We start from the raw sequence: 22,933 nt of genomic DNA on the forward strand, positions 1-22,933 counted from the left end.
CTTTAAGAAAATGGAACTGGAATTATAGATAATGCATAATGGATAAGATTCATGTAAGAATAAAGTGGCACTACTGACCCACAGCACCCCAAAAGTAAATGGATCAGTGTTGAAAGATTAGTGAATAATGTGCTGTGTTTATGTGCTTTCAGCTAAAATCTAATGTAGAGTCATTTTGATTCAGCTGGATTTTTTAAAAATACAGTTTGACATTGTTCAGACAAAGATTGCATTAGAGCATTATTTGGGATCTTGCTGTCTCTCTCCCTTTTCTGGTTTATCCAGCAAGCTGCTTCTCAAACTTCTATGTAGATCAGAATGCCCTGGAAGGCTTATTAAAACACAGATGGCTAGGCCCCAGCCCAGAGTTCCTGATCCAATAGGCCCAGGGTGGCAGGGAATTTGCCTTCCTAATGAGCTCCCAAGAGATGCTGCTGCTACTGGTCCAGGGACCACAATTTGAACCTCTCTTTCCTCTGCTGAGTCCTTTCAGCTTTTACCCCACCCCCACCATCTTTCCAGTTACCACATATTCACATAGCCTTGGGTCAAAGTTCCAAGCAGGAGATGTGAATGCAAATATTCAATAGAAATACCATTTTTCTAATTTTGCTTATTCCCCATTTCTTCCCTAGAGTCTTCCTTCTCCCCTCATTTCTGAAGGCTTCATATATTTTACTATGTTTTGTTTTAATAACAACTTTTCTTTGGAAAGTTTATTGTCTCCCATGACTCTTGTGAGTGATAACAGTGGGGCAGAATGACAAAGGGGTGACAATGATGGCTCCCCCAGAGTGGCTCATAGGAAACCCCTATTGTACTATGTGCTGCTTCTATGTGAATTGTGGTCTTGAGAGAAAAAAAGAAAACTTTGTTGGTGGCTGCTCCCTGATCAGCCCAGGTGTTCTGGGTTTTCCCGAGACTTGACCTTTGCTCACCATATTAGTTTGCCAGGGCAGCTGTAGCCAAGTGCTACAGATGTAGCTTAAGCAACAGAAATTTTTCTCTCACAGTTCTAGAGGCCAAAAGTACAAGATTAAGGTGTTATCAGGGCTGTGATTTCTTTGAAGTCTCTTGGGGAGGATCTGTTCCAAGTCTCTCTCCCAGTTTCTAATAAGTTCTTTGGCTCTTGGCAACATAATACCAGTATTCATATGGTATTCACCTGTGAGCATGTCTGTCTCTGGCACCCCAATTTTCCCTTTTATTAGGACACCAGTTATGTTAGATTAGGGTCCCCCTTCAATGCCCTCATCTTAACCCCTATTTCCAAATAAGGTCACATTCACAGGTATTGGGGGTTAGAACTTCAACAGTTTTTTAGTCAGAGAGTGTTGAGGGGGGGGAAATGAACACAATTCATACTCACGTTAGCAGAATGGCTTTGAAAAAATTCATCCAGGTCCAGCTCATCCTCTGGCGTCTGAGCCCCATCACTGCTGAATTGGTCATCTCCTTTGAGTAGATCAAGGAACAGTTTTGCCCCCACCCCTAGAGGACATTTGTTTCACTCATTAACCCAAAATTGATCCTGAGTGAGGGCTTGCAGCCTGATGCACATAGAGGCCAATAATTGTTGTACCAGATATTGCAAAAAGAAAAGTTTTTGTTGAAGACCAACTGACAAGGAGGCCAGAGGCACCCTCAAATCTGTCTCCTCGATCAGTTCTTAGCAAGGGAATGAAAGCACTCTGTAAAAGGAAAAGAGATTGATTGGCTGGAACTGGGTCCTGACAGAATAGTCTACACCTGCTTTACCAGCTTGTGGATCATCCTGCCACTTTTGACAGCACCCCTTGCTTTCTAATATAGGTCAGCATCCCCCTACCATTTTCTTGTGCCTCCAGTTCTGCTCAGGAGAAACATGTGTTCCTCAAAACTCTCAAGGTCATTTTAGGTCAGGTCCTAGAGTTTGCACCTAACTTTGGTCCTGGAAACCAGCTTGCACAGTTTTAGAAGCAGGGAAGTTGTTGTTTTATGGCTCAGTTTAAACATTACATTTGGTCTTGGAACTAGGCAAGTATCTGTTCAGGCTGATATAACAAAACACCATAAACTGGGGACCTTAAACAGACAATTATTTCCCATAGTTCTGGAGGCTGGAAGTATAAGATCAAGGTGTGGCAGACTTTGTGACAAGGACCCTCTGCCTCAGATGGCACTTCTCCCCATGTCCTCACATGGTAGAAGGAGCCAACGAGCTTTCTGGGGTCTCTGACACTAACCCTACTCCTCTATCCTAATCTAATGACCTCCCCAAAGTCCCCACCTCCAAATACCATCACCTTGAGGTTATAAATTCTGAGGGGACACAAACTTTCAGACCATCAGAGCAGGGAGCCATACATTTAAATTTAACACTGGAGAAATTGTAACAAGAAATGTGAATAAAAATTGGATGGCAGAGATAGAAACACAGAAGAGGAGTATGGGAGGAGAAGAATGGAGTGGGTTTTGCTTATCAGAAACATTGTCCACCCTTTGTCCTCCATTGGGATGGAGCAAGGTGTTTTTTACTTTATTTTGGAATTATATTCAGATGGGAAGGAGCTCTGTGGAGGGGTCAGGCATCTGGTCTCCCACTCTCACCTGGCCACTGGCTTGTGAAACCACCTCAGGGCATGACTCTTTCACCTCCTTGCCCCCTGGGTTGCTGGCCTAGACTACAAAGGAATTCCTGTTCTGAAATTGCTTACTTCTTATCCAGCAAGGAATGTGACCAGGGCTGGCTGCATTGTTTGCAGGGTCCAGTCAAAAAGGCCATGGGGAAGAGGGGGTTGGGCTTGTTGAAAAACTTAAATTTTCAACAAGGCATTACCAGAACATTCAAATAAGCAACTGCAAAGGTCACTTGCCAGAAAGCCAGCCCTAACGTGTTTTCTTCACTTCCCAAAGCTCTTTCTCCTGTAGATCTCTTGCAGAATGCAGGAAGCATTTGGTGCTGTCATGGGTATTTCTCTGACTTTTTACTTTAGGACAGATGGATGGATGGGTGATTGGTCTCAACTATTAATTCATTTGTTCAACAATATATGGATTCCTATCAGGTAATGGTTGCTGGGACACTTGCTGGATTCATGGGACTTGGAAGCATCTGCTGCCATTCTCACAGTAGGATTCCAAGAGTGACAGTTTTTTCTTAGCTGAGACATAGTTAAAGGCAGATCTAGAGGGTCGTATCTGTTTTTCTAGCCTTGGGCTCCAGCACTGGGCATAGTGGGTAGTAGGCCCCTGGTAAATATTGATTGACTATTAGATCAACCAATCAGTTAATCAAATGAAGTCATTACATGGCTGTTATAGCTGTTGGAAGCAAAAGAAAATCTGAAGGCAATGCTAGATTGTAATTTATGCAAGACAATAATAAATATGTAAATGGAATATAATTTTTAATCATAATTCAACCCATTCTCCCCCATGGAACAAAATCTTTATAAATCAAACCCTCTTTGGACCTTTATTTATTTTAGCTTCCATTGTTCTTGCTTCAGTGGGAAATACTCAGGGCTCCTGAAGATCATCCCAGAGGCAGGAGCCCTCTCCTGGGGACCATCCAGCTGAGCTCAATTCTTTAAGAGAGAAGCCAGGCCAAGGGCTTCCATAAATAACCACAGAGCTTTGTTCCCTGACTTCTAATCCAAACAGCAGGGGGCACAGTCAAATGGCTTGTGCTCAAATCCTAGCTCTGCTTCTTTCCAGCTATGTGGCCCTGGGCAACTCCTTTGATGTCTCTGGAATAAGCTGTGCCCTCTGGAAAATGAGGGGTTAAATGGGTTAATGTGCAAAAACTAGGCTAGAGCGGAAGTCGTTCCTAATGTTAGTTAGTAGTGTCTGCATTTCATGGCAGAGGTTTTCAATTTCTGTTTCTTAAATGATCTCATGTGGGATACTGATTATCCTGCCGGTTGTTGAATATTGGTTATGTGGCTGGCTCTGCTGTAGGTATTTTCTCATGTAATCCTCAGAACAATCCTGGGAGTTTGGTATTAAAATATCCTGGCTATGGTGAGAAAATGGAGCTAAAGTAACTAGCAGCAGAGCGGGAATCAAGTCCTGTTCTGACACTGAAGCCCATGTCTTGAAACTTCATTTTTTTACATCACTAAGTATTTGTCAAGCACTATCCAGGGAGCACAGAATCATACGTTTGTTGCCATTTTTACTGTTAAAGTTTTGGCCTTGAGAATGAAATGATAACAGATCATAAGCCACCTACCTTCTCCATTCCATGCAGCATGGAGCTGGGGTGATGTGTTTTTGTAAGGAAGTACTTACTGTTTGATAGTTATCTCTGTTCTCCTCTTCAGACTACCTCCTTTACTCAAAACTCTTTTATTTAGAAAATATGTGGCTACTTCTGCATTTGCTGGGAGGTGGATGGTCTTGTACTTTTTCTCCACTGTATGGTAAGTTGTTTGATCATATTTATAAGCCTATATTCTGCAAACATTTATTAAATGCCAAGTAGGTATCAGATCTCTGCCCAGCCCAAAGGGTACTAATTAAATAATGGACACAGTCCCCAGTTTCAGGAACAGAGAAAAACTTCCAGAAAAAACATAAGGTGGCAATGATAATGCACAGCAATCCTTGTTAACATGGCCACATCATGTCCAAAAGATCAGAATATGCTGTAATGCATTGTGTTTGTGGAAAGGGAAGAATCAAGCTAGTTCTACAAGAAATATAGCGTTGAATAAGAAAAACAGGAAGAACATTTGAGGCCCTTGGAATGGAAATACAAAACTGTTTCTTGTACAAGGAAATGGGGAGTTTCTGTCCATGGCCAGAGTATAGGGGTGCCATATTAGGGAGAGATGAGAGGCGAAGGTGGATAAGACCAGTGTGTGGAGTGTTTTCATCACAGCATGTGGACGTTGTCCTGTAGACCAGAGGAGGAGGAGCGCCTCCACTGATTTTTAACCAACAAATACCTCTGACAAGATATGCATTTCAGAACTATAAATGATAGTTTAGAGGAGTGTGGGAAGGGTAGAAATGCCAGGCTGCTAGAATAACCCAAGAGGGAGGGGATAATGGGGATGGAAAAAGAGGAGACATGTGTCAGAGGGACAAGACGACTAGGATCCCAGGTGAGGCTTGGATGAGAAAAAGGAAGAAGCACCCTAGGCAAAGAGAGGAATGGTGGCTGGTGAGAACATGGCTCAATGTCTTAGTGGAGGCACACATTTGGTCTATTATAAGACTATTGAGGTATCATGGGATAGTCAGTGAAAATGCCAAGCAGGTCATTGGGGACCAGGTGAGATATCAATGCTAGAGATTAGGGTTGCCAGATTTAGCAAATCAATACTCAGTTCAACTTGAATGTTAGGTAAATAAAGAATCTCTTTTTAATATAAACATATCCCATGGAATATTTCAGATAATGAGTAATTTTTAAATATAAATATGTCCCATATTTTGCATGGGAACTGTTGTTTATCTGGCATTCAAATTTAACTGGGTGCCCTGTATCTTATATTTGGTGACCCCACTTGAGAGGTACCAAGTTCAAGTGCCCTGTACCCACAGCCACAAGTCCCTACCCTGCCAATTAATAACAGAACCCGTTATTAATGGGGATATGGGGCTTTTAAGACTAAACCTGGGATGTTCTCAGAGGAATTGGGATGAGTTGGACTCCCTGGGCTGAAAAGATGTTGTCTGAATGGAATTTAGAGACTCTTAGACCTTCTGTACCTTGGTGGATTGAGGGCCACACTGGGTCAGAGGTCTGTACCCTAGAGACCACTGTAATTCAATATCTCTAGGCTACCACTGTCACCTTGACTGTGCCCAAGAATTCCAACCTTTATTGGAACTGTCCTCTGGTTTGTATTTTTTCCTCTTGAAGAACATTTGCTGCTGATTTAGTCTTGTTTAAAATTCCATTCAGTTAAGATGTTCTGTTTTAATCTCTGTGTGACTCTTCTTCAGTCATTTCCTTTCTCCTCAGTTCAGTAGAATCTACCTCCTGGAGTTTGCTTATCAGCCCAATGTACACCACAGGCCTGGACTTTGTTCTGACATCTCTTTATATTTAATCCCAATGCTGTTTCTCTGCCAAGCAGATGTGTATTAAAATGTGCATAAGAAAAGAAGCAAGCTGGGCTTAGTTAGAAATTTCCTCAATTTGCATGCACTCCATTGGTATAAGAGCATTTTTTTTCTAGAAAACCCCACAACAAACATATGTTAATAGGTACTTAGAAGGATCAAGACAAATGTGTATTTAGCTGTTTCTGCCATCACCATTGTGGCCTCTTTGTCAGAGACACAGAAACAATGATTGAGTATTCATAGACATGGAACATACTGCAACTTTTTTCTTGCTTGTAGGATACCTTTTCTCACAAGGAAGGAGTGACTTGAACAGCCAACTTTGTCCAACTAGTTTTTTTTTTTTCATATGGTATTATTAGGAATAACCTGGGTTTCCTACTTAGGTCATTAGGTCTCATATATGTATTTAAAAACAGCTTATTTTTGATGTGATAAAGGCTTCTAAGAGCCAAGTTTTCACTTACTAAGCTAAAGAAAGATACACTCACAGGGCTGAAATGCACAGAGAAAGGGAAAGTGAATATTGAGATACCTATAAAAGATTTTCTGAGTTCTATTTTCTGGACTGCCTATTTTAGATAAGATTATTAACAGATGTACCTTTCACTACCTTTTCCCCCTACAGGCATTAACCTCAGGGCCATTTGACGAGAAAGTTTTTTTTAAAAATGGGACTAAAACAGCAACCGTGTGATGGGAAGGGGGCGGGGTTTCCCATATATCAGGCAGTCCTGTCCAGGAATGAGGGAACGAATTGGTCAGAACATGGTCAAGTTCGAAGCAAGAAAACATAGGAGTAGGATGCAAGTAGGTGGCACTGAAAAGCCATCTGAGATCCACATTCAACTAGCATTTGCTCTGGGTCTTGTTTACGTTTGGCTGAGTATGGGCAGCTGGGAAGAGTCAAGATGCATAGGCAAATTCTTGCAGAGTCTGAGCCAGTGGCAAAAGTACTATCCCAATGGCATAACCTGAAGATAACTCAACCAGTCCCCAAATGTGAAACATGACATGCCATTTCTAGAATTTATTACTTCAGCTCTGAAGCAAATTAGGCATCTAAAGCTTAAAGAGAAGATGCAAATTACAAGTTTTGTGTTGGATGACATCTGCCCAGAAGGTGGGAAACCTGAGTTTTAGTCATGTAGAAAACCACTTTCTTGCTGATAATTAAGGTAACCAGTCTTTACTTTCCACAGCTAATTACATATATCTAAATGCTTTGGTGTCACCCAGTTGATGTCCCCAAGCCATCTGATATTTTTAAACTATCTTTTTATCTATCTTTGGATATGTATAGAATTGGTATTCTTTATTACACTTGAACCTGTGGATCATGAAGCCTACTTATGTAATGGGTGTGAGTTGATTAATTAGGTTAAAGGCAGGGAACAAAGCTTTTGCTTAACTTTTATTCATCATGGCACAAGATAGAACTTTAAGAAACACCACTGAAAATTTTATCACCAACATGAAAATTAAGAGTAGCACGTTTTATATAAAAAAAAATTCTATAATACACTTTCCCTTCTGAAGTGAAAAAAAAAAATTCTGAAAATACTGAAGCAAATTGCCACCTGCTGGTCAAAAGTGGTTTTGCAGTTGAAAAATCGAACAACTGTAGTACTGCAGAACATTTTACATTACACACACAATTATAGAAGAAAACGTTTCCTCAGCCTTTGGCACAATTAAGTACAAAGCTGTAGTTTTGTTCCTCCCCAAATATGATTAACTTTACAAGGAATTGCATGTAATTTGGTTAATGCTGATTATGGGGCAAAGGGAAAAACCACATTCTGTAATTTGAATGTTCTATTTTGATTCTTAAACACTTAATAGTTGGATTCCAGTTTGTCGTTTTGAAACATACATAAAATTATACATTATAAATATATATTATATATGGTCTATATAAAATTGAATTTGACCTAAAATGGGACGGACAACTTCTTAATCACTCCTTGTTAGGCATGGCCTTTCTCTCATTTGATTAACTGAATCCTTTCTGGACAGGTTCTAAAAATATATTTCATAATGTATCAAATTTAACACTTTCCTTAAAACTTATTCAATATGAAAAAGCATTCAGTGACTATAATTTTTGTACCTCACCACTTTATAAAAATATGGCTTCTCATATTCTGTTTTGTTTTGTTAGTGTTTTCTTAGGCTTTGAAAGAAGGGCTGTCCTCAGTTAAAAGGTATGGCAAAAGCACAGAAACCCGCTTGTGCATGTTCTAGAACACTCTATAGAATCTCAACGCTTAATATATCTCATGGTGTAATATAAGTGAAGTGACTTAAAATTGTTCCTTCTGTTTTCTCTCTGTGAATATATCATATTGATTATCATACATAGATTCGTTACAGAATATACAATGGTCAAAACTGAAGACACATAAATACAATTATTAAGCAATACCGAAGCAAGAGTTTGATCGTATACAGAGCCAACGTGGGCAGTTTGTCGATTGGATATTGGCAACTGTTTTGGTTTTTCCTAAGGCTGGCTATGCAATAGAATCGTTAAGATCAGTGGCGAGGGTCTGAGTGCTCTGCATCTGTCAGTGGACTGAGTTTCTCTTGTGTTGCTTTTTAAAGTGTGAAAGAAGGAAAGGAAGTGTGTGTCAATTGTCCAGCACGACTTTCCTGGTGCGGGCTGGAGAGGGCATTCGGGCGGGCGGGCGGCTCGGCGGTCTGGGCTCATACCAGCGTTTCCGGGAGGGCGTCGGGGTTGTCGGCGGACAGGAGCTCCCAGATCTGCCACCGCTCTCGCTGCCAGTCGAGCCAGCTGGCTTCCCCCAAGTTTTGAGCGTCCTGCTGGCCGGCGCTAGCCTGGAGGGAGTAGGCGCTGCTGCGCTTGCTGTGCGCGGCGCGGGACTGGGGCTGAGCGGCCGGGCCTCCCTCGGGCGAGGCGGTTCCGGAGCCCGCCTCGGGCCTCTGGCGCCTCCACAAGGGCGGCTCCGCGGGCAGCGGGGCGGGTGCGGCGGGCTGGCCTGGCCCGGGGTACGGAGGCGGGGGCCTCCGGTCTTCCCTGCCGCTCTCCCGCGGTCTCTGCGGCCAGGCCCCGTCCGGCTCAGCAGCTTCGGTCGCTTCGGCCGCGTTGCTCAGGCTCAAGTAGGGCTCGGACCTGGCCGCCGGCCGCCTGGCCGCCCCGCCGCCGCCCTGGATGTGCGGAGTGCTGCAGACGCGCGGCACCGCAGCGGGCGCGGGCTGAGTCCTCCGCGGGACCTGAGGGCCTCCGTCCAGCTCCGAGGGGCTCCCCTGCCACCGAGGCCAGTTCGCCGACAGGTTCCCTTGGGACAGGGAACAGGGCCCCGGTCGGAGGGAGCTGCTTTCAAAAATGTCACCATAGGAACCTGGGAGCAGAGAGAAAGGCCAGAACTGGAATTAGCTTGTAGCATTCCTCTGGGGATTAGAGTCCTCGCACTGGCTTCCCCGTGCCAACTTGTACCACCAAAAAACAACAACAACAACAACAACAACAACAACAACAACAAAAAAAACCAAAAACAAACAACAACAACAACAAAAAGCAGCACTGCTCTCAGCTGCCGCCACCTCAAAACACCTGCTAGCAAAAGAAATGCCAAATGCTTTCTGATCATCAGCACAATTCATGTGGCCGCTCAAAACTTATGCCTAGACTCTTGACAGGTTAGCTGAGCTGCAAAACCAGATTAAACAGCCTTGTCACCAATTTATGTCTCTGAAAAGGAAATGAAATGGCATATTTGGGTGGAAAACCTATAGGTAATGTTATCCTTTCCCCCTCTCTTCAGTATTTTCCCAGTAATATTTAACAACCATGTAAGACGATAACAAGGCAAAAATGAAACAAAATTAATTTTAAAAGTAATTGCAATGAAGTTTAAGAATAACACTCCACCTGTCATTCCTGGGTCTTTGGATCCACTTTTTAATGTTGAATGCCAAGTTCCCCAGATATTGAAAGGCTCCTCTGACATATCTAAGACAAAAAGCACAAAAAGGTGTGTGACACAAAACGAAATTTTAAAGACAAAAGTTAATACATATTTTATAACATCTTTTCTGTGCAAAGTAAAGTATTCAAGATTGTGCCAGATGCAAAACAGGATACAATTCATGTCTGCTTTTCAGGAGCTTACAAAGACTTCTTATATCTTGGTTGTAGTAGACAGAATACCCCCTGCCCCGAAAAGTCTCTGCATCATAATCCTCAGAACCTCTAAAGACATTATCTTATATTCAAAAAGGACTTTGCAAATGCAATCAAATTATATGATTCTTGTGATGAGGTGATATGCCTGTATGACCCAGGAGGGCCCCATAAGACAGAAGCTGCTCTCTTGCTGGTTTTAAAGATGGAGAAAGAAGCCATGAGACAAGGGATACAGAAGCTTCTTGAAACTGAAAAATGCAAGGAAACAGACTATTCCCCAGAGCCTCCAATAAGGAAGGCAGCCCTGTGGACTCATTTTAGACTTCTGACCTCCCAAACCATAAGATAGCAAATTTGTGTACTGCTTTAATCCACTGAAATTGTGATAGTTTGTGACAACAGCAGTAGGAAAAGCTCATACAAGGGGGTGATGGCAAGATGCTTATGGGCTCTAACCATATTAATCAGAGATTGAGGACCAGCAGTAACTGTTTCTGGACTACCCTCTGGAATACTCAGCTATTGGCACCCATAGACTCATTCCTGCACCTATTCCTTCAGGAAACCCCCTGAGTCTGTGCATAAATAGCTTTGGAGTTAAGTGCTACATTAGAATTTTCTAGCCATCTCATTTCCTCCATTCTACAATCCCGTAATGGGATCATAATTATGATTTATAGAAGCAAATGTCTAGTGCCTCCAGGTGTTCAGCAGTTCACATACATTATCTCATTTCATCCCTAGGAGATAAACGGGAGATCATTTGACAGAAGAGACACCCAGTGTGAGGAGAGGTGAGAAATGCACACAAATTACATAGCATGCATTATCCAGTGATTATTATACACTAAGAGCTGCATTCAGAACTTGCCATGAATTAGCTAATAAACCCAAGAAATCTGACACCATTATCATTCTGAATTTTCATAGCAGGTAGACATGGGTCTCAGCAAAGCTCAATCACTTGTTTGGTATCTTGCAAATTGAAAGTGGCAGAGCAGAGTCTTACTTCAAATATAGTGCTCTTGTCATTGGACTCTGACACTGTTTGGTTCCAGCATGCTGCCTAGTTATGTAGTAGGTTCAATTGTTATCTTTATGAAACCAATAGTAGTAAGTGGGTGACATCTTAGGCTATCAAATATGCAACCAAAACCTACTCACCAGGATAAATAAAGTTTCCTGGATGTTGGGGGTAGGGGGGTCAACTGGAAATATAAGTGGCTCTTCCTGGCATGTGCTCACTTCCTACATATTTGAAAATCAGAGTGTGGGCTGCAAGGACCCTCCAAGACAACGCCTGCACTCACCACCCTTTCTTCCTGAGTAGGTGTTCAACAGGTACTCAGTAAATGCTCCCTAAATTACAGAAACAGTAAACAAAGGACAGTGGAAGAGGAGGTTCGAAGTGTCTTATATCATGCCATATGCACAAATAGAGTCACTTGATTTGGCCTGTATCATTTAGACTCCCCTTACCTTTTCCAAGCCTTGGTCCAGGAGAACTTTCTCTTGACTTTGACTTTGACGCTGGCAAGTGGCCCACCAACATATATTGTTCTGGCACTTTGTAAAGCTTCTCCGAGCCGCCCGGGCCCCTGTCCTCTTGCATAGCCAGCAGGGAGCGCTCGGACAGCACTGGGGAGTTGTTGTCATAAGGGGAGATGTCTCCACTGGAGGCCTTGTTGGAGTCTGTAGATGAATGCCTCCCTCCCATAGAAAAGGAAACTTCCGACTGCAGAATGTCAGGGCTTCTGGTACAATGAGACAGTTATAGGTACATGAGTGTGTTAATAATTTGTCACCACATTTAAACAATACAACCGTTACACAAATGACAGGAGGAGAACGCATGGACACAGGGGCCTTTTGAGCAATGTTCCAACATGTCTGCATTAATAAAATGAAAGCGTTTCCACATAATGGCCGGAAGATGGCAGCAAAACACAACAAATGTAACAAGAAACCGCAGCCCCCGAGAAGGAGGGGGGAGGATGAAACAGACACGGATGCCTGCACGGTGTTCGCCAATGTACGGCCAGCAGAGGGCAGTAAAACCTAACAAATGTAACAAAACTTCAGCCGAGCAGAGGAAAGAGATGAAAAGATGGATCCCTGTAATCGCCAATGTGTGGCCCACAGAGGGCAGAAAAATCCAAGTTGTAACGGGAAATGCCAGCTGCCAGGGGAAGGATGGAAAATAAACAGAAGCACATCTCTGTATTCGCCAACAAATATGCTTGAGGTGCCTCATGGATTAAATCCTGGTTTCATTTAAAAATTAAACTCTGATGATCACTTTCTATTAAGTAAGGAAAAACTGGCAGCTGCCACTTTTACCTTCTTCAATATCCTGTATTAAAAATCATTTGAATAAAACTGTAGGCAACTTTTCTTCTCAAAATACTTGAATTCATCTTTCCTGTGATGAAGATGATGATGCTACTGGTGGGAATAAGTATTTCATATAAAAAGAGTTGGCCAGAAAGATAAATATATGACCACCATTAAGAATCCACTGTATTTTAACACATATTTAAAATGATTCTGCAAAGGACTAGTGATTTTATACATTGATCTGACACACTAGTTACCAAACCATATATACAAGTATGAATGTGTTCTCACAGCAACGGAAGTGGTGAATATGTAAGTGGAACAGGAAAATGAGAACTTCAGGAACATGGAAAGACTGGTGAAGTCTTACCTGGAACATCTTTACTTTCTACCTTCCTCAAAACAGTGGCCCTGACAAAATCTTAAAGGGAAATGATCACAGGTTGATTAAAGTTCCAGAATCTGCTTCTGCACCCCCACCCTCACTTTGCTTCCCTTTTCTAGTCTTTGCTTTCCTTTAGTTGAAATTTTCAAAACAAATCTTTGTGGTTTTAAAGAAGGTAAACATACGCCTGAGCAATCCCTTCCTAACCAAATGGTTTTGTGCATGCAAAATGGAAGCGGTGCCCTCATGGGGACCAAGAAGCTAGCTTCATTTCAGGTTTCCACCAAGGGTTAGTACCCAGGGAGAAACCATCCCAGCATTCCTGATGTGCCATGCCAGCTGCCTGTCACTGAGGTGGTTAGGGTCTGAGCAGTTTTGCTAAGGACATTTTCTACCCACATGGAATAAATAAGTCCTTTCCTTGCTTCTTCTTTGAACTGATATCAGACAATCTTATGGGCAGGAGCCAGAGGACAGCCATGAGGATGATTTTCCAGACCTTCAGGCCTCCAATGAATTTGAAGAAAAAAAAAATCAAAGGAACTTAACTATTTCTGCTGGAAAGTGGGGGGAACACTTTTTAACCACCATAGCTAATTAAAGGGAAAAATCTCTTTAATTCTAGCCAAAGGAACACAAAATAAAACTAATTGGACACTTGTCTGATGTCATGGGGTATGGCTCTGAGGAAAGGTTATTATGAAAATTAGAAAAATCTAATAAGTTGAACTAACACAGAACCCAGTTCAAAATCAGAGTTCAATGTTCTGAATAGGGCTATAAATCATATTATTTGGCTACTTCCATTGACATATTCCCAGTCATTAATGGAAATGTCTTTTGTCTACTTAGTAAGAATAAGTCATGATTTTATATCAATAATAGTAGCTACATAAAGCCTTATTTTATGAGATGACTTAAAGAGAGTTAAGTCGATTCATGAGCCCAAACCAAAATAACTATCAGGGCTATAGATGTTTTGTTTTATTTTTGCCTCCTCATATTGGGAGAAAAGTTTTTAAAAGATTGTATTTTAGCTCACAGAGACCACAATAATTCTGTCTCATGTCTTTCTCATCTGTCTTACTCAATATATAGAAGATAATATGTTCCACAAAATGTTATAAATTGCAGATGGAACTAGGGGTTATGTATATAAAGAAAGATGCCTAATGAAACAAATTTCTCTTAAGTCTTGGTACTAGGGACATTTGGGTTTCTACTGAGTGAGTAGGTTATTTTTATATCATGGAAGCATGAGTCATATAATAAGTAATGTATTTCTGTTTGAAATGAATGCTAAAAGCTCAGAGGAAATGGAGCTCCATTTGAGTTGATGTATCAAAGCTTGGGGAGTGCCTTTTTGTCTCTTGCATTGCAGCTTCATTTTATCACTTTTTCTATTGTTTTCCTTCCCCCATTCTCTCAAGTTACCTACTATGACCTTGCTGAACTTTATATGCTTTTTCAAGCTGTCTCTGAAAATTGTTTTTTGGACTAATGTACACACAGGGAAATCATACCTACATTAGTTGTTGGGGGTGGGGAACAGAAAAAGCAGTATGCCTCATAAGAGCATTTAGTTTGGTGAAAGTAAAACAACAATGACAATAGCAAAAATAAAATTAACCAAAATTCCTATACCAATTTTCCTCCATTTTCATAACTCTTATTGGATCTAATTAAGTAGAGAGGAAAAGGCAGGAGGAAGAGGGCCACTGTCTGTTTCCTCTTTTCTTTGGGTTGGCTTTGCAAAATCTCATTTACCGTTTGTGAAATAAGAAAGTGTGCTCCCTATAGCAGTAGCATCTGCATCACTTGGGCACTTGTTGGAAATATAAATTTTCATGCTCTATTCTGGACAGAAGCAGCTACATCATTTGTGGAGGCCAGTACAAAATGAGCATGTGGGGTACCATGCTAAAAATTTTTTTTTAAAAAAACAAGGAATTTCAAGATGGTAATAACAGATCATGTGAGTTTCTTCTGAGTGTAGGGAAGCCAGCTCTGCCTATTAAAAGGGGATTTCTGGGGTGGGGCCAGCAGAAGCCCAAAAGATGATTCTGATGCATGAAGATGTTTGGGAACCTCTAATAATCAAACCTTTTCCCCCTCTCTCAATCTATAAGTGTGACAGTGGGCCAAGGGTCTGTTGAGAGCTGAAGCAGGAGGAAAACCACAAATGGTGGCCCAAACTATAGCACTTGTTAGACTGGGAGTGAATATGATGGTCCTCATCTTGGGGTGACTGGTACTCCAGAAGGGGGAAAGAGAGCAGGTGTGCCTATCCCAGCTGAACTCTTGGACTTCCTCTATCCTGCCATAAGCAGGATTCAGACAACAAAATGTAGTCTGGTTGCAGATCAGAACATGTTGAGGTGAGGGAAGCAGGAGAGGCCCACCTGACATAAGTCTCATCAGTCAAGCCACTAAAGTGAGAACAGGTGGGGCTCCAATTAGGGGAGAAATTGAGGGAGTTGCCTGGGGCTGATTCCTAGAGATAGAGGTGGATGAGTTGTTCAATAGTAGACATGGGCCTTGAACCTCCTCAGAATGACTTGGGTCACAGTCAGGGACAGACAGAGAGGGCCATCCTGTGAGCAATGATGCCTTCTTTTGCAGCCAGGCCCTCCCAATTTATCTCAGCCATGGAAGGGAATACAGTATGAGTGCCTGACAATCAGAATTAGAAATATACTCATGTGAAATAACCTGTTGGTCTATGGTACAAGTTTGTACCGAGTCCATCATGTTTCAGGTATTGGACTGAACTACTATTAATAGCTGTCTTTGTTCATTATCTCAGTCTGTATATTACTAAAAGAATAAGGAAGTTGACAAAAACATTTCTTTCTAGCAACAGAGGCATTAGGGATTGGGACTCTTCTAATGTTTATTTGCTAAATAGCATTCAACAATATTGCAAATCAGTAAGATGCTCTATTTTATGCTTAGAGTTAATGGCCTTTTAAAATATTTTCCTATAATTTTATTTTCTCAGCATAGGTCAGAAATTGGCAGCAAAATTGCCTAGGAACCCTGTCAAAGAATTGTCAAATAAAACAAGCAAAACAAAACAAAAACGATCCCTTTGGTTATCTCTGAAAGAATGAGACAAGAAGCAACAGTGATCCTCTCTTGCATTTACCTCTGGAAAAAATCCAGCTCTAAGAAGACAGTTTTGAATTCAGGATCCTAAGTGAAGGCATTAAAATATTCATTTACTTATTTACAGAAAATATTTACCCAGATCAGTGATTCACTAGATGAAGAGTTATCTAAAGCATGTAGTAGCCTCTCTTTCTATGTCTTGGAATTTACTAGAATGCTGGGCAGAAGAGTTGCCAGTTGACATGAGTTTTGGCTTATAAGTACCTAGTGACTTATCTTTCCAGTCTCAGGGCACAATGGATTGTGGTAGAGACTGTTGGATGGATGGGTTTCTAGTCAACCTGGGTTTTCTTCCATGCATGGAGGGTTTTCCCATTAGATCCCCAAACCCCAGGACCATCCATAGCATGCATGGCCAATCTCAGCTAACCAAACAAGCATGGGATGGGCATGGAGAGCGAATCATGTTCTCACCCTCAGCTGGTCCCTCCAGGTCAAGGGGTAAGCACGCTGGCAGGGTACTGTGAGCAGGCCTGCACTGTAGCCGGAAGCACAGAACTTGTTCTGTGGATAAATGGAAAACTCCGGTTCAATTACCGGATGTGGCCAGCCCAGACCCTTGCTGAGCTGTCTCAGTGAGAAACACTCCTGAAGATTTCAAATATGTGTTGTCTTCATCCTTGGCTCAGTTAATCAACTGATAAACTTAAGTCTGTTGGAACTCAAAGCTCGTAATCATCATAGACACTATTAATTATATTAGGAAAGGAATCCACTGACATAGCAACTCTGGAATTATGGGCATTATGGAGGATTTTCATATTAATCATGCTCAGGTCTACAGAGCCTGCCTTATGGAGAATCCTAGGGAAAAAAAATACCCTACTCCAAAGATGAGCTGATATGGCTCTAACCTTCCCACTGCGTGATGAAGCAAGCAGCCTGGACATTTGATGACATTTCTCTCCTCATTTTTAGTTCTAATAAATTCCCTCCTAATAGCATGTATGGAGCATTTTTAACAGATGAAGATAAAACTATCCTGTATCTATTCATTTTATTTACAATGTGGCCCATAAAACATCTCCAAAGTAATATTTTATACATTTAAAAAAGAACTGTGAATCACCAGTAAAGATGTTAGAAAGAAGGGAGGATGTGATCAATTCTTCTCCACACTGGATTGTCTTTCCATAGAAGGCACACTTATGCCTTTTGAAATTTTAAATTATGGAATCCCATAATACATGTGATCTTTTCCTAAAACTGGCTGAAAAGGCTTTCATAAATGAAGTATGTATGTGTTGGAGGAGGCATAATACTTCATAATTTCCAGGGAACTAGAATGAAATGACAATTGAAGCCACCAGATACTATCAGTCAATAGTATTTTTTTTTCTGTTATGCCATAGATAAAGTCAGACTTCTCTGGAAATCTGACAAATCATAGTAAAGGAACAGAGGAATACTCCATGGATTTATGGATGAAGACATGTTTAAAGACAATCCAAAATATTAAAATGAATTGTCAACATGATATTTATCTGATAAGCTAAATGTGATATCTTTAAATTATAAGAAAGTTCAACATTTCTGCAGAATGAAGAAGGAAGGCTTATCATTCAATTTTTCAGTCCTACAATATTATCTTTTAAGACAAGTATATCCATGGTTCTGATTCACAGGATACCAGTTTTACTATTTTTTTCAATTTCAATTAAACATCATGAAGGCAATTAACAGGATTAGACATAATGAAATTTAAAAATATATACCTATAGGTTTGGTTCAATTCGTATCTACCTTCTCTTCAAATGTAGTTAAATTTGTTTTCTTTGTTCTTATTCTCGGGGAAGATGTTCTACTTAGTTTTACTGAATGAATATTATATTTCTGAGGCATCTATGCAGTTTGATGGAATAAGAGCAAGTTTTCCTTACACATTTTTCTCAAGCCTGCATTTAAAAATTATGAGAAGTGTTATTGGAAATGGTTACGACGTCACAGATTATCTGAGCTCTGCTGAGCTCTCCTGAGCTCTGAATTATGTAGACTTTTCACATTAACTATGCTTAGTTCTGTGAAATATCCCTTATACAGAATTTCAAGGGTCTGCAGTGCTTCAGGCAACAAGAGAACTGTGCATTCTATCTACAAAAGTCTATGTCGGGTTAATTTTTCTCCCTAGATCATTAAAGAAGTCAAAAATACTGAAAAATTAAAATTAAGTATATTTGAACTTACAACATATGGTCAGCTTAAGTGCTTTATTTAAGCCAAAACAGAATTTCATTATGATTTTCTTTCAATTTAACATAATTAAACCTTTTTTTAAGATCATCACTTGGTCAGGAGAAACTGTCAAACACATTAATGCTCTTGGCTAAAAAAGTGAGATAGGTGAAGGCTATCATGTGATTGATGAGTTCCTTCCACTTAAGTCAAGGGACTTGTTTTACCTTCAGGCTCTAGTATGGCCAAGCAGTGCACTGGTCTTTTTAAAAAAAATGTTGATATTTTATTCATTATTGATTTGGGGGATCCCTTTGATTTGGTAAATATTGCATTACAATATAGTTAGTGTTTATGACTGTTTGGAGGTACATTCTTAAATTTGTGCCTAGGCACATGCCTCTTTTGCCCCTGCCCAGTCTCAGCCCTGCTATAATACCTTTGTTCTGTAGCAAATATCCCTATGCACACTACCTTGTACTCTTTGATTAACTTTCTATCCCCCCTCCCTTTTTAATTACATTCATAAATCAAAGGGGAGGAATTATTTTAAGTACCTTTGAAGAAAAGAGCATATAATTCTAATAAATATGCCAGACAAGCAATTAAAAAAACTGTAAGTCTTGAATCTTTAGTAATAAAACTCTCCTCTAATCTCCTTTTGACATCCCATTTTGAATGAAGCCAAAAATTTAAGTATACAAACATAAGAAAAAATGATGAATTCTCCTTTCACTCCCAATTCTGATGTTGCATAAAAAAGGGAAAAACCAAAATCAAAACAAAAACATTAAGTTCCCAAATATCACTAAATGTTTGCTCTTTCAAAACAAAAATAATAATAAATATTTTCTCGTTCTTGCTTTTACACTCTTTTGAAAATGTGTTTTTCCCCCTCCAAATTAAATTTTGTACAGTTTCCACTTGGCCTCACAGGAATCTAAAGCTTTATTAAGTATGTGAATGGAAAGGGGGCAAAGTACAGAAACTTCAGGGGAAAAAATCAAAGGGTCTGAAGTGAATGAGGGATTTTCTTTTAGACACAATGCCACAGCTTAAAGTGGATGAGTTCTCCCTTGGGCCATATTACCTGGTAGGTTGTTATGTAATGCACACCAAGGTAGAATCTAGTGATGCCCATCCCTGCTAAGTACTTGTAAATGAACCAAAGGTTGAAGCTCAAAGCAACGTGAGCATATTGTTAATATTTATTTAGCATTTATTATAAACCAGATACTATTTTAAGGGCATTAGAGATAATATTTTGGTGCTACTTTTTAATCTACAGTTTACAGATGAGAAAACTGAGACGGACATCAATTAATTTACTCAAGATCATACAGCTAATAGAAGTGGAGCTGGAATTTGAACTTGGGCAATCTGGCTCTAAACCTGGAGCTTTGTAACCAGTGTGTTAAACTACACAAACAAACATGTGTTATTGATGGATAAATGACATGCCAATGGAGCCAGCACCATCTGTCAGTTTGGGTACTGTAATTAACTATCACTGTAATCAATGATTATGGTAGTCTATTGTCACTGTAACTCTTCTTCACCATTATCTCCTAACTTAAGTGCCACCCACCAGCCTACTATTTAAAAGCTTCTGCCTAGGTTCTCTATCAGGTCTCCAGACAATCAAATGGTTCACTGTTCTGGGCAGGCCCTGGGTTTAGCTCCCCAAACATCTAAGTCTGATTATATCCTCCTTCATCTTCCAACTCAACTTCAAATCCTTCCTCTTTTCAGAAGCTATCCATGAAATCTTCAAGTCACACCTCTTTCTCTTCTCCAAACTTCAAGTTGATTTATGATATAGAACATCATTTCCCTTTTTGACTTTTTGAAGGTCAAAAATCACCCACCTCAAAATCCTCTTGTGATTGTAAATGCATAGTATCCAACTTGGTGGATCTGAGCCTGATGTTCTAAGCCTTTGCTACTCAATTAGATCCATGTGAGAAGCTTTAAGAAATCCCCATTTCAGATTGTAACCCAGAAAAAATGAATCAGCATCTCTGGGGACAGGGTTGTCACAGACATTTTTTAAGCTTCCCAGGTGATTCAAAAGGGCAGGTAAACCTGAGCCACTAATGTAACACCTATTACCTTTCACTCTGTGACATACTGCATAACATGCTTCCTATTATTTTTGTACTTGTAGGCCCTCCTCAACAAATGTCAAAGGTCTTAAAGGCAAGAAAATGCCTTGGTATTTTAAGCTTTCCCTATTCACAATGTGGATCATGGACCAGCAACATCAGTATCACTTGGGAGCTTGTTAGAAATATAGATTCAGGGGCTGAGGCTGTGGCTCAGTGGCAGAACACTTGCCTAGCATGTGTAAGGCACTGGGTTCAATCCTTAGCACCACATACAAAAATAAATAAAGGCATGCTGCCCATCTACAACTACAAAAAATTAAAAAAAGAAATATAGATTCAAAGACCTCTTCCCCAGTTTACTGATTCAGAAAGAACATGTTACCAAGATCTGCTGCTGCTCCATATGCAAAGTTTGGGAAGCATGGGTCTAAGGTACTAGGAGATCACTTATAGTTTGATGGGTAGGACTTTCAGGCTTCAAAAGGCAATAACAATAAATGCTCTTTCATTAAGCTATGCATTTTTACTTCATGACATCACAGTTGGCCATCTGGGCCATTCTTTGGCCTGTTCCTAGAGGAAAACAAACAAACAAAGAAAACCCAATCTCTTCTCTCTCCTGCTAAATAAGTCTTGCCAACTGTTTTCTGTTCTCTGATAACACTTGTCCTTGACATCCACAGAGCTCCCAGGGGCTCATCTCTATATTCCTGAAGCCATGACACTCACCTGAGATCATGGTCTGTGGTCAGTTCACGCAGATCTTTTGATTCTATTTCTTACTCTTAAGAGGGATAGGGAACAAAAGAGACTGGAGAATTACAAAGCTTGGCATGCATGTGTATATGTGTGCTTCTTCCTTTTCCTAAGAGTACACAAAGACAGTTTCACTTTTTACCTTGGCATTTGTGTGCAAAAAGTGTATTTGAAAAGCACAGAAAAATGATTCCCATCAGTGGCTCTTGAAAGTAAAAACTGTATCTAATAATGCCACACAAAAGCAGAAAATCAGTCAGTCAAAACTCTGTGGTTTCTCAGGCGTATACTTTCTAGCTTTTCCACAGGATACCAACAAAATTTCAAATAAATGTAGCTTAATGAGGGATTCACAAAAGAAATACTGCCATGTCTGTTTTCTTGCACAGGGAAGAAAAGTAAGTGAATTCACTAAAATTTTGGTGGTACGTGTGTTGTTGGGAAGAAAAGTCATTTGTTACTTTAGATCAGAGTTTAACATTTTGATGATAGTTAGAAATCTAGGAAAAATATAAGTGTGACCTCAATTCTCTAAAATGAAAAGCAAGACCATAAAATGCTAGCCCATTTAGCCTATTTATAGTTTGAATATATTTTTATTTGTTCATGGCTCTTGAGGATTGAATCTATATAGAATGTCTTAATGGAACAGAATTTGGCCTGATAATGACTGGAACAGACGTGGATTTTTTAAAAGAGCATTTGAAAGTGTGATCCAATTATAAGACCTTCCTAGCTCTGCTGAAAATGGAATGAAGCTGAATTCAGCAGGACTATTCATGTAATGATCTGGGAAAGAAGAGGATTGAAAAATGCAGATTTCTTTTTCACTAAATGTATTTAAAAATAATATAATTTTATTAATATCTGAAATCATCCAAAAAGAAAACTAATCAAATTCAATATCACTATACAGTGTAATTTAGCCTGTGTCATTGTTTCTAAGACTCAACCAAATAAGATATAGCATTGTTTTATATATCATTAAGAAAGAAAAAAATGCATATGATTAAAAAAGAAAAAATGCTATAAATTAAGATATTCCATTGATAATAAGATTGATCTCATCTTTGAAGATGATAAACCATGCATAAAATGTGTCTTAGAATTATTAAAACTGAGCAGATAAAAAGCATAAAATAAATGATACTTTCATAAGAGAACAGTAACAACTTTTCATGTCATAAATTTAAAGTTGGGTGTCATGGTGATAATATTGCTCCTGCTTAGTGATGCCATATTAACCCTTTAACTGGTTTTCCAACTGCTCAGCACCTCCACACACTGTGCCTCTGTAGACATCATTGGAATTAGCCATAAAATCTTACTAATGCAAAAATCCAGTGTTCCTTTAGGGAAGAATAGTAGCAAACCATATCCTACAGCATAGTTTCATATTCCTCACTGCAAACTTAGGTGAATGTGAAGACCAGGGTACATTTGCATCAAAAGTATACAAGCTAGGTGCTGGAGATGTAGCTCAGTGGTATAGCACTTGGTTAGCATGCATGAGGTTCTGCGTTCAATCCCCAGTACTACATAAAAAAAGAAAAAATATTTAAGAAGAATACAAGTTATAAAGGATAGGAAAACCAAGAAAGAGCACACCTCTAATTTCAAATGAATTGCTTTCACGGATAAAACTGTTCAAGACATCTCTAGGCATGGCCTTTTGGGCTCCTGAGCACAGTTATCAAGATTCTAAAAGAAGAATCACTGATGTGCATCATAGTCCTCTGAGTCTTTGCCAGTGATTTAGTGTTCTTTTTTCCCAGTAAACACAGTCGAAAG

At 40.1% G+C, this 22,933-nt stretch overlaps 1 protein-coding gene across 3 annotated transcripts in view; it reads right to left on the bottom strand.

Moving 5' to 3' along the window:
* Nucleotides 1–7,470: 7,470 nt before the first annotated feature.
* Nucleotides 7,471–22,933, bottom strand: part of ARHGAP6 (Rho GTPase activating protein 6) — a 471,152-nt gene continuing 455,689 nt past the window's right edge. For 2 of the 3 annotated variants that reach the window (XM_081276553.1, XM_081276554.1), the window contains exons 11-13: nucleotides 11,693–11,967; nucleotides 9,959–10,039; nucleotides 7,471–9,428 (exon numbers count right to left, since the gene is read on the bottom strand). In XM_081276553.1, the coding sequence (XP_081132679.1) occupies nucleotides 8,773–9,428; nucleotides 9,959–10,039; nucleotides 11,693–11,967 (1,012 nt within the window). In that variant the 3' untranslated portion in view covers nucleotides 7,471–8,772. Of the gene's footprint in view, nucleotides 9,429–9,958; nucleotides 10,040–11,692; nucleotides 11,968–16,520; nucleotides 16,611–22,933 lie in introns of those variants that run through there. The other variant, XM_081276555.1, reaches the window with a different exon arrangement.

This window comes from Spermophilus citellus, assembly GCF_964194105.1.
Source record: "Spermophilus citellus genome assembly, chromosome: X".
NCBI lineage: Eukaryota > Metazoa > Chordata > Mammalia > Rodentia > Sciuridae > Spermophilus > Spermophilus citellus.